The 11,546-nt window shown below is 37.9% G+C and overlaps 1 protein-coding gene across 28 annotated transcripts in view; it reads left to right on the top strand.

The window, feature by feature from the left end:
- Positions 1-11,546, top strand: part of PSD3 (pleckstrin and Sec7 domain containing 3) — a 655,493-nt gene that overhangs the window by 548,605 nt on the left and 95,342 nt on the right. For all 28 annotated transcript variants that reach the window (XR_011498768.1, XM_070499774.1, XM_044751008.2 and 25 more), the window contains one exon: positions 5,137-5,330. Coding sequence is in view for 27 of the 28 variants with exons in the window: in XM_070499774.1 (XP_070355875.1) it covers positions 5,137-5,330 (194 nt within the window). In the remaining variant the exon portion in view is untranslated. The remainder of the gene's footprint in view (positions 1-5,136; positions 5,331-11,546) is intronic.

Below are 11,546 nucleotides of genomic sequence, written 5' to 3'. Positions count from 1 at the left end.
TCAGCTGTATTTCTGTATACCAACAATGAACTATCAGAAAGAGTAAACAATCTCGTTTGCAATAGCATCAAAAACAATAAAATACTTAGGAATAAATTTAACCAAGGAGATGAAAGGTATGTAAACTGAAAACTATAAGGCATTGATGAAAGAAATTTAATAAGACACAAATAAATGCAAAAATATTCTACGTTCACAGATTGGAAGAATTAATATTGTTAAAATGTCCATACTACCCAAAGTGATCTACAGATTTAGTGCAATCCCTGTGAAAATTCCCACGGCATTTTTCACAGAAATAGAACAAACGATCCCAAAATCTGTAGAGAACCACAGAAGACCCTAAGTAGCCAAAGCAGTCTCAAGAAAGAGGAACAAAGCTCGAGGCATCGTGCTCCCTTGATTTCAAACTATGCTACAAAGCTATAGTAATCAAAACTGTGTGGTATTGACATAAAAACAGATACATGGATCAATGTAACAGAATAGAGAGCCCAGAAATAAAACCAGGCATTTATAGCCCATTTTTGACAAGGCAGCTAAGAATATACAATAGGGAAAGGATATCCTTTTAATAAATGGTGTTAGGAAAACTGGATATCCACATACAAAAGAATAAAACTGGAGCCCTGTCTTGCAACATAATCAAAAAACAAATCAAAATGGATTATAGCTTTGAGTGTAAGACCTGAAACCATAAAACTCCTAGAAGAAAACGTAGGGCATAAGTTCCTTGGCATTGGTCTTGACAATGAGTTTTTGGATTTGGCAACAAAAGCAAAAATAAATGAGTGGGACCACATCAAATTAAAAAGCTCTGCACAGTAAAGGAAGTCATCAACAACATGAAAATGCAACGTAGGGAATGGGAGAAAATATTTGCAAACCACATATCTTATAAGGGGTTAATATCCAAAATATATGAGTAATTCCTACAACTCAATAGCAAAAAAATCAAATACCCCAATTAAATAATAGACACAGGACCTAAATAGACATTTTTCCAAGGAGACGTACAGATGTCCAACAGGTACATGCAAAGGTGCTCAGCAGTACTAATTATCAGGGAAACGTGAATGAAAATCACAGTATCACCTCACACCTGTTGGAATGTCTATTATCAAAAAGACAAGAGATAATAAATGCAGGCAAGGATATGAAGAAAACGGAACCATGGTGCACTGTTAGAAATGTAAACTGGTACAGCAACTATGGAAAACTATATGGAAGTTCCTCAAGAAATTAAAAATAGAACTACAGGATGATCAAGCAATCCCACTTCTCGTTATGCAGTCATCGAGCACATAGTGATGTTTCAGTAAATGATGGACTGCACATATAGGACATTGGTTCTATAAATTAGTACCATATAACCTAGATGTGTGGTAGGCTATGTCATCTAGGTTTGTGTAAGTACACTCTATGATGTTTGCACAATGGCAATATCACCTAATGATGCATTTCTCAGAACATATCCCCATTATTAAGCGACACATGACTATAGAGCAAAGGAAATGAAATCATTATTTCAAAAAGATATCTGTACTCCCATGTTCATAGCAGCATTATTTACAACAGCCAAGGTATGGAAACAACCTAAGTGTCCCTATACAGATGAGTGGATAAAGAAGATGTGATATATATACAGTTAAATACACACATACATAGATACAGTGGAACATTATGCACCCGTAAAACAGAAAGAAATCCTGTCATTTGCTACAACACGGATGAACCTGGAGGGCATTATGCTAAGTGCAATAAGTCAGAGAAAGAAATACCACACGGTATCACTTATATGTGGAATTAAAAAAACTTTTGAACTCATAGAAATAGAGTAGAAAAGTAGTTGTCAAGGGCTGAGGGAGGGCGGAGAAAGAATACAAAGTATCGATTATATGATGATTAAAGTCTGAGGAAATAATGTATAACGTGGTGACTACAGTTGATAACACTGCATTGTATAATTGAAATCTGCTAAGAGAGTAGAACTTAAATGTTCTCACACATACAATAATGTCTACGTGAGATAATGAATGTGTTAATTGGATGAGTAGGGGCCTCTAGAGATATATGTGTATATCCAATCATCATGGTGTACACCTCAAATATCTTACAATAAATCAGTTACACCTCAGTAACTCTGAAGGAGGGGAGAGGTGGATGGATAAAGAAACTGGTATATCCATAAAATGAAATAGTACTCAGCAATATGAGGGAACAAACTATGGATTTCCACAACAATATGGATGAATCTTAAATATATTTTGCCAAGTGACAGAAACCATTTGTACGCCATTCTGGAAAAGGCAAAAAACTATGGATGGAAGACAAATCAGTAGTTTCCAGGAATTGGTGGGGGAGAGGAATTGACTAAGAGAGGGCAGCAGGAGTGAATTTGGGGGGTGGTAGAAGTGTTTTGTCTGGCATTGCGGTGGTTGATGCATGATGGTCTGCATTATCTAATCTCATAGAACTGTACATTAGGAGTACATTTTGTGTATGCAAATTTTTTAAAAACCAGGCAAGATATGGGGAATGCAAGATAGAATTCAGACTATAGCAAATTAATTTGTTTTCCAAATGAATTGCACAACCACTGTGAAGAGGGAGAAGAAGAAAAGAGCTGACGTTTTGACTGAGTGCTCTAAGACAGGACACTGCGCACAAACACTGTACTCTAGGAGATAAATTCGTTTCTCACTTTGGCATGGGCTAGCCATTCTGGAACTAGTTTATATGTTTACTAGGGTTGAACAAATAAACATAATTTAGATAATGCAAGCTGGGTTTCTCACTGTTGAAGAAGTACAAATAAGCAAAGGGTGAGGGCGGGCTGGAATGAACCTTGTGCTGGCTTGAGTTGGAGAGATCAGTATGAGCTCAGAGGAAGGGAGAGAGAGGGATGGATAGATGGATATACAAATAAATATAGATGTGCGTATATACATGGACTAGCATTCTTACATATGTCTCCCTAGGTGTGTCTTTGGAAAGGACCTAGAGGCAGTGAGCACACCTTGCGCCTGGATTCGGTTTCCAAATACCATTCTCTAATGAAAAGAACTGACTCCTTGGAGAAGTGGTTGCTTCCAGGGCTGGGACAGGGGAAATACAAGATGAACTTGGGGGCATCTTCTTGTGGTAACTGAGAAAGGAAGTACTTGAAAAACAAAAAGAGTGAGGCATGTTGAAAGGATACAGAAGCCTACTTGTTAGAACTCCCAATGGCCAAGACTGGAAAAATTGGGGCAACAAATTAGGTAATAATAGTGCTTGATTATAACCCAAAGAATAAAATAAGTATCCATGTGTCCATACTTAGAGAAGAATTTCAATTAGTAGTGTAGAAGAGATGAGGGAAATAAAAAATCAACGTTAGATCACCACAGTAATAATAGTTGTCATAGGCAGGATCCACTGAGGAATGCTAAAATTAGTGGTCAAAATTTTAAGGAGAAACAGGATATTTTCATAGTCACAAAATATCTCCCCCAAATCATTTACAAAGAAAAATAGTAGCTTTACAGTATAGAAATATGCCAGATCCAACCTTTACCAAGTGGTCAAGGGTAACGTGGCCGGTAGTGAAACATGTACCCCCTGATCTGATGCACTGAGAGGGCACATCACCTGTGCATCCTTCCTGAAAATGTACAACCTAAATCTAGTCGTGAGAAAACATCATACAAACCTAAGTTGGGGATATTCACAAAAGAACTGGCCACTACTCTCCAAAGTGTCAAGGTCATGAAGGTCAAGGAAAGACTGAGGAACTGTCACTGACTGGAGGAGACTGAGGAGATGTGACGTCTAAGTGCACTGTGGGATCATGGGTAGGACCCTGGAACAGAAAACACATTAATGAAAAGCTGGTAAAATCTGAATAAAGTCTGAAGTTTAACTCATAGTGTTGTACTGTTAATTTTTTAATTTTGACATTTTTAGTATGATTATGTAAGGTGTTAACATTAGGGGAAACTGGGTGATGGGCATATGGAACTCTGTGTACTATCTTTGCAAATCTAAAATTCTCTGAAAATAAAATTGAAAGTAAAATATAGGTGTTTAAGAATCTGGTGTTATTTTCATGTCTCACAATTACTTATCAAATACCAATGGTGAAAAAGGCTATTTTTATCTCATCATCCAATAAACACAATGATTGTTAATTTTGTGGTTTATTTTAAATGTTTTGGTAGTGGTATTTTGGTTGAAGTTTTAATTAAAAGGTTCAGTAATGAAAATTTAATAATCAATGAAACCAGAGATGATTCAGGAAATTAAGACAGATGAACTAAGACAAATGCTGTTTTTATGGTTCTGTGTTTTCTGGCAGTATATCAGAGCTTATTAACTTTCTTCTGCTCTTCTCTCCTCTTTATTAATTGAATGTGACCATCCATTTTCTGCCTCCTTCATACTTAATGTATGTTATAATCTCAGAGTTAAATTTACCCTGCTTGAAGGAACAGGAATTCAGAAAAGAGAGGACAACTAGGGTTTTTTTCAGTGGCTAATAGGGTACCCCACACTTTCATGGCAGTTGAGAAGTAGTGGTTAGAAGATGCCGAAGCACTGTTCATGGTGCTGCTGTCCTAACCCATCAGTAGCTTTCCGTGGGCTTTGGTATTAGAGATTAACCTAGTTATTTGGCAGATATAGTCCAATACTGCTCTGTAATTACTTGTATTCTGTATGCCTGGTGCTATGCTAGACAGTGCAGAAATCAAAAATCAAAATCATGATCTCTGCCAAGGAACTCCCACTCGATTGAAAGAAGACAAACCTGAAGGCCCTGTAGTGGGTGGAAAGAGCAGAGGTTTTAGAAGTTTTACAATCATATCCTCACTATCTCTTCCTTTAATTGCTACATCTGTGGCCTTGGGTATTTATTTAAACTCTCTGAATCTGTTTCCTTATCCGAAATAGAGGATACTAGTATCAGTCTTCCAAGATTGTCATGATCCTTAATACCTGGCACAAAGGAGACACTTAGTAAATGATTGCTGATGTTATCATGGTAGTTGTTATCAAGACTGCTAGACCACTGGAAAACACGATAGTTTATTTCACTAAACAACCGTTCATTGAAAATTGTGGTAGGTGCTGAATCTTTGTGTTGTCTCCCTTTAGAGATGATGAAGAGAAAAAAAAATCTCCATCAGAAGGTACTGATGAGAAGGCTAATGGAACGCATCCAAAGACCATCAGTCGTATTGGGAGTACTACCAACCCATTCTTGGACATTCCTCATGACCCAAATGCTGCTGTGTACAAAAGTGGATTCTTGGCTCGGAAAATCCATGCAGATATGGATGGAAAGAAGAGTAAGCATTGTTTGTTGTCATTTTCTATTTCATTTATTTCATCTTTAGGCTCAAAATTTAAAGTGAATTTATCTGGAGTGAGGTCAAGAATGAAGAAAAATTATGTTTTTATCTAGAGAAGTATTATTGAAGTTTTATAAAGTCTAATCCTAAGTCAGAAATCCATTGTGGCATCTGGTCTTCTCCAAGTAGAATTATAGGACTTCAGAAATGGAAGACTTCTTTCAAATTATTCATTCCTAAGCTTTTATTCACCTGTTTATTCTTGCCTTCAACAAATAATTTTGAGTACCTACTATGTGCTAGGCATCAGAAATATAGTAGTGAAAGGATGGACAGGGTCCCTGTCTTCATGAAGTTTACATTTCTGGTGGTTGAGGGAAAGGTTGAATTTATAACACACAGAATAATCAATAGTGTAAGGTCCCAAAGACAAAGCAGGAAGGGAAAGAATTGCGATCCGAGCACATGTGGAAGGAGTGGCCTTTGTGGAAGATGGACAGGTGCAGCGTAGGCGTGTGTAATATAATTAGTATTGGGGAGTTGGAGGAGTCCCATCTGACGGCTCTGTGAAGTAGGAGATGTGATTATCTACTGACATAATGGTGTTTGAAGTTTGAGAGGAATGAAGTATGTTTCTATGTTTAGAGTATTCTTTGCAGAGAGTGAAATAGCAATTTGATATAGTTGAACAGGCTAAGATAAGCTGATATATATGCTCAAAATTAGTATGCTATATCCCTAGGGTGTCCCTACCCACCTACAGACTCAGACATGCAGTGCTGAGATGGATAGCACCACTGTTGCCTGGGCACTTTTTCTTAACGTGTTAGCATATTCTATTAGGTTACTGTCAAGAGAAACATTGTGATAGAGTGGCTTTGACACTGACCTCTGACGCTGAGCAAGTTTCTAACGTTTCCCACTTCTTTAGGAGAAGCTCCTGCATGCTTCCTGTGCGCCTATGCACTAGCCTGCTAGATGCCACATTTCCTCCGACAGTGCCCTGTCAGGATTCTGGCAGTTGCAATGACAGTAAGTCTAACTAGCTTAGGAAAAATGGGCAAGGACACACCTGAAGATGCAGGACTGTCACCAGGACACTTTCTCCATTTCTCTCTCTGTTATTTTGGATGTCAGCTTTATTCTTTGAAACAGAACTCTTTTACATGGCTGCATATGTGATTACTAGCAGCACTATAGAGCATGTGTTCAATGTTTTCACCAAAAAGGATTCTCCCTCCTCCCTAACTTCCAATTTAGTATATTCTGGGGCAGGACTCTGATGCATGTGACTGGGGGATGGAATTCTGTGATTGTTTGCAGCAGCAAGAGGAAAGTTCCCTCAAAAAGGAGTAAGATACAGTTCTGAGAGAAAGGGACTTCTTGGCAGACAAAGCAATGGACACTAGTCTCTGTTCCCAGCACACGCACACATCCTTTCTCCATACATTGAGTTCAAACAATGCTTTTGCTGAGCATAGTACAATTTTCCATTTATAACCACAGATCTGCTCATGTTTATCCCACATGCCCTGTCTAGCTGTGGCTCCCATCTCTAGGGCTAAAATTTGCTCGTTGGTGTCCATTCTCCTGAGGTAGGATGTACCTTCGCTCTATGGGCTAAATGAAAAATATAGAAATATGTGACATACTTCATATAAAGTACTAGGAGCAAAAACCAGAATAACTGCAATTTAAAATGCCAATTCAAAAAAAGGTGAAAAAGGAAACAAGACAGCTGTCACTTATTCAGAGTCAGTGACTGTATCCTCTGGACAAGGACAACAGAGTTAACCTGCTTGAGCATATTTTCAGTGACCCACCTCCCTAGCAGTTGATTGAGGAACCTGGTTAACTTATTCCAAAGCGTCCCCAGCTTCAGCCTATTGGTGAAATTTTCTTTGTCCATGTTTTCCTGGGCCACCTCAGGATTATTGGAGAGAATTCCCCTGCCGGAAGCTCTGCTCCTTAGCAGCCTACTACATACGTGCTAGTCTAGGTGCCGAACCTTGGAGTTGCTTAGCATTTGAGCTGTCACAGACTTCTTGTGCCAGGCTGGAGGTCTTCCTGCCAGTGAAACTCCTTTAAGCCCTTAGTTAACTCCCTGGAGAACTTCTGGTTGATTAGGGCAGTTTTAAGTATCATGGGCTTTTGTCTTTTTAGCAACTTAGGAAGTTCTGCCTATTACCTGCCACTGCTTCTGATTCTGCTCCTGCCTCAGAACTCAAAAATAGATGGATTGAGTAAGATGGGGCTAATTGGGCCCCAGTCTCTAGGTGTCATTCCTGCAGTGCTTTATCACTGGGGGCTTTTTCACCTCTGCCTTTGAGTATTAGGAGGAGTCTTGAAGTTTCAACTTTCTTTAATTCCTCAGGCTCTTCCTGGATATTCCCATTCCAACTTTCCATGATTTTTCAAATCACTTTAGTGTGGGCAGATAGTTCAATCTTTCTGGTACAGGAAAGGGCATAATTTCTAAGGATAATTTACATACACTAAAATTTACCAATTTAAAGTGTGTAGTTTAAGTTTTGAAAAATGTATACAGTTGAGTAACCACCATCACAATCAAGATATATAGCATTTTCATTACCCGAAAAACTTCCTTTGTACTTTTTTCAATTAATTCCTTCCCATTTTCTCCCGGCCCATAGCAACTCCTTATCTGTCCTTCGATGCTATACTTTTGCCTTTTCTAGAATTTCAAAAGATGGAATCATAGATATTGTTTTGTGCCTGGCTTCTTTCACTTGGTAGTGTTCCTTACAGATTCATCCATGTTGCAGTGTGCTGTGTGAATTTGTAGTTTGTCTCGTTTCATTGTTTGGATATCCCACAGTTCACACATTCACCAGCTGGACATTTGGGTTGTTTCCATTTTTTGGCAATGATAAATAAGCCTGATTGGACATTCACACACAAGTCTTTGTGTGCACATATGTTTTCATCTCTTTTTCAGAAGTTACCTAGGAGTGAGGGAGTGAGATTGCTGAGGCGTATACTAAGTGTATGTTTAACTTTATGAGAAACTTCCAAACTGTCTTCCAAAGTGTCTGTACCATTTTGCATCCCTGCCAACTGTGCATGTTATATCCTGTTGATAAAATGATCACTTTGTCATGAAATGACCCTCCTCAACCCTGGTCACATTCCTTATTTAGAAGTCTACTTTGTCTAATATTAATATTTTGACTCCAGCTTTCTTTTCACTTTTTCCATGATAGACAGGAATCTTGTCTAGCTTTTTAATTTTAATCTGTCATCTTGTCTTTAAAATTGTTTTATATACCATATTGGTGGGTCTTGCTTTTTGTTAAACTGACAATCTGTCTTTTAATTGGAATGTTTAGACCATTTACATTTATACTGATTACTGATATAGTTGACTGTAAATCTGCTATTTGTTTTTTACTTATTCCGTCCTTTATTTTTTCTCTTTCCTCGCTTGTTTGGGATTTTGTGTATGTGTGTGGCCAGGGCGAGGGAGTAGGCTTTGTCTTTCTTCACTATTGGCGTAGTAGCCATGCCTCTTTGCTTAATAATTTTAGTGATTGCTGTAGGGTTTACAATATAATCTTTGACTTGTCACTTCCTCTGTAGTTTGAGACCCTTATCACAGGCTACTTCCCTTTCTCTTTTCGTAGCATTTATGCTATTGTCATATATTTTAATTATGTATCTTATAAAACCCATAGTACATTGTTATCCTTTTTGCTTTAAACAGAAATGTAGTTTTTACTTTTACCCTCATGTTGACCATTTCTGGTGTGCTGGGTTTCTGTTTACAGTCCCAGGTTTCCATTTAGCATCATTGTTTTTTCTGCTCAAATAATTTCCTTTAATATGTCTTTTAGTAAACTTCTGCTGGTAAGAAATGAGAATGAGAATGCTTTATTGATTTTTGAAAAATTTGTATTATACCTTAATTTTAGGCATTCATGTTTACTGGTGTACAATTTGTTGAGCATTTTCTTTTGCTTTCAGTAATTTAAAAAGATTGCTCCATTGTTCCCTGCCCTGCATGGTTTCAGACAAAAAGTCTGCTGTCATTCTTTGCTCCTCTGTACCTGGTGTGGTTTCCCCCTCTGGGTGCTTTCAAGATTTTTCTCTATCTTTGATCTTCAGCCGTTTTAGTATGAGGTGCCTTACTATGGTTTTCTTTATGTTTTTCTTGTCTGGTGTTTGTTGAAGTTCTTGGATTCATTGGTTTATATTTTTCACCAATTTTGGAAATTTTTCAGCCATTATTTGTATAGCCCTATCCCTCTCTCTGGGACTTTAGTTTCCTATGTTATACCACTGGATATTACACGAAAGGCTCATTGCAGCTCTGTTCAATTTTTTTCCAACTCTTTTTTTCTCCTTTCAGTACTTGTCTTTAATAATTTTTATTGCTTTGTCTTCAAGTTTACCACATTATTTTTAATTTCTTATATGGTATTTTTTTATCTTTGAAACTGCAACGTTAATTGTTTTGTATCTTCCATTTCTAGTTTGCATTTTTCCTAATATCTTTGACCATATTTTCATATTTACAATACTGTTTTGAAGTCCTTCTCTTTGAATCCCTTTCTCTGTCACTTCTGGGACTGTTACATTGGTTAATTTTCCTGCTGGTTATAGGTCATACCTTCCTTTTTCTTTGCATTCATAGTAATTTTTATTTGAATGTCACATATTGTGACATTATTCAGGGCTGAATTTAGTTGTATTCCTTTAAAGAATGTTGGCTTTTATTCTTTTGTGCAGATAAGTGACATGTAAATTAGCTGAATCCTTCAGAGGCCTGCCTTTACCTTTTGTCTCGGTGGATCCAGAGCAGCCTTTTTCTGGGACTCATGCAGTTCCATTACTGAAGCGTTACACTCATCGTTGAACTCTGTCCGAAGCCCTAGTGTTAGCAAGTCTTTCTACTCTGTCTGTTGAGATCACAGACTGTTCCCAGCCCTGTGTGAGCTCCTGAAATGGTTCGTTCCACTACTTATTGGTGGCTCCTTCTCGTGTAGTGGGTAATCTCCTCTCAGTGTGCTTAGGTCAGTGCTGTAGCTAAGCCCTGGGGATCCCTCGTGGATCTCCAGAGCTGTGTGTGTGTAGCTTTCCCTCTTCTGTTCTGCTCCACAGATTGGAGCCACCTCAGCCTCACAAACTCCCTCTTAGCTGCTCAACTCAGCACGATTACCAAGCTCTGTTTGGGTGCCCCCTTTCAGACTGGGTCTTAGACGCCTCCTCCAAGCAGGAATGTGGATTTAACTCATTTCTTCCTTTCTCTTCAGAGTCACAGCCCAAATCTGTCTCTAGTATAATGTCTGAAAACTCTTGTTTTATATATATTGTCCTGTTTTCTAGTTGTTATGATAGCAGGGCAGTTTCTGTAGCAGTTAATCTTTCATGGGCATGAGTAGAACTAAACTGATTACCGATCCCTTTTGTTAAGAAATTTTTTTCTTAGTTGCCTCAGACCTTAAGACCTAATATTTACTGAGCTATGAAAGTGATAAAGAATTATAAGCATTTGGGTACAATCAGACTCTTTAGCTATGTATTTAGAGACCCAGAAAGGGATTTTCTTCCTTCCTAGGTGATCTTCTCCATGCTCCCCCAAACCCTGCTTGTTGGACTTTCAGTCGTATCTGGTTGAACTGCTTTATCTTGGTGTTAGCCCTGCTGCTGCTGGGAAATGCCCCAGGATGCCTAAACTGCTTCTGAATGCATCTGCCTTTCGCTTTTGAGCAGTGGGCACTATAAACAAATTTGAAATATGTTTATATTACTTGTGTCTAATGTGCTTTGAAATATATCACTTTTTATTTCCAATACATTACTAAAAATAAAAAACAACAGTAGAGCTTTCCTAGAATAGGAGCTCTACATAATTTTTGAGAAATCTGTGTAATGAGACCTTTTGGACGTATTTATCTGAAGTCTGTAGACATTTATTTGGATTCATCATGTTCAGTAAAGATGGAGCTGTATTGCATTTGTACATGTATGTAAACATGGCCAGATGCTCTGATGACAGATATTACTCAAGTTTTTTAATAAGTGAAGATTTGGGTCAAAGCTCTATGTAGAAATTAAAACCCTGGTTAACTTGTCTCTAAGGGACCACTTGTCTGACTCAAGATTTGGCATCTCTTTTTTTTAATTAACTCTAAGGACTCAGTTTGTCAGATTGCATCCATAATTGCTCATATAAACATTTAGAAAGCCTTT

This window comes from Equus asinus, chromosome 27 (genome assembly GCF_041296235.1).
Source record: "Equus asinus isolate D_3611 breed Donkey chromosome 27, EquAss-T2T_v2, whole genome shotgun sequence".
Classification (NCBI taxonomy): Eukaryota; Metazoa; Chordata; class Mammalia; order Perissodactyla; family Equidae; genus Equus; species Equus asinus.
This window is presented reverse-complemented; position numbering and strand designations above follow the sequence as displayed.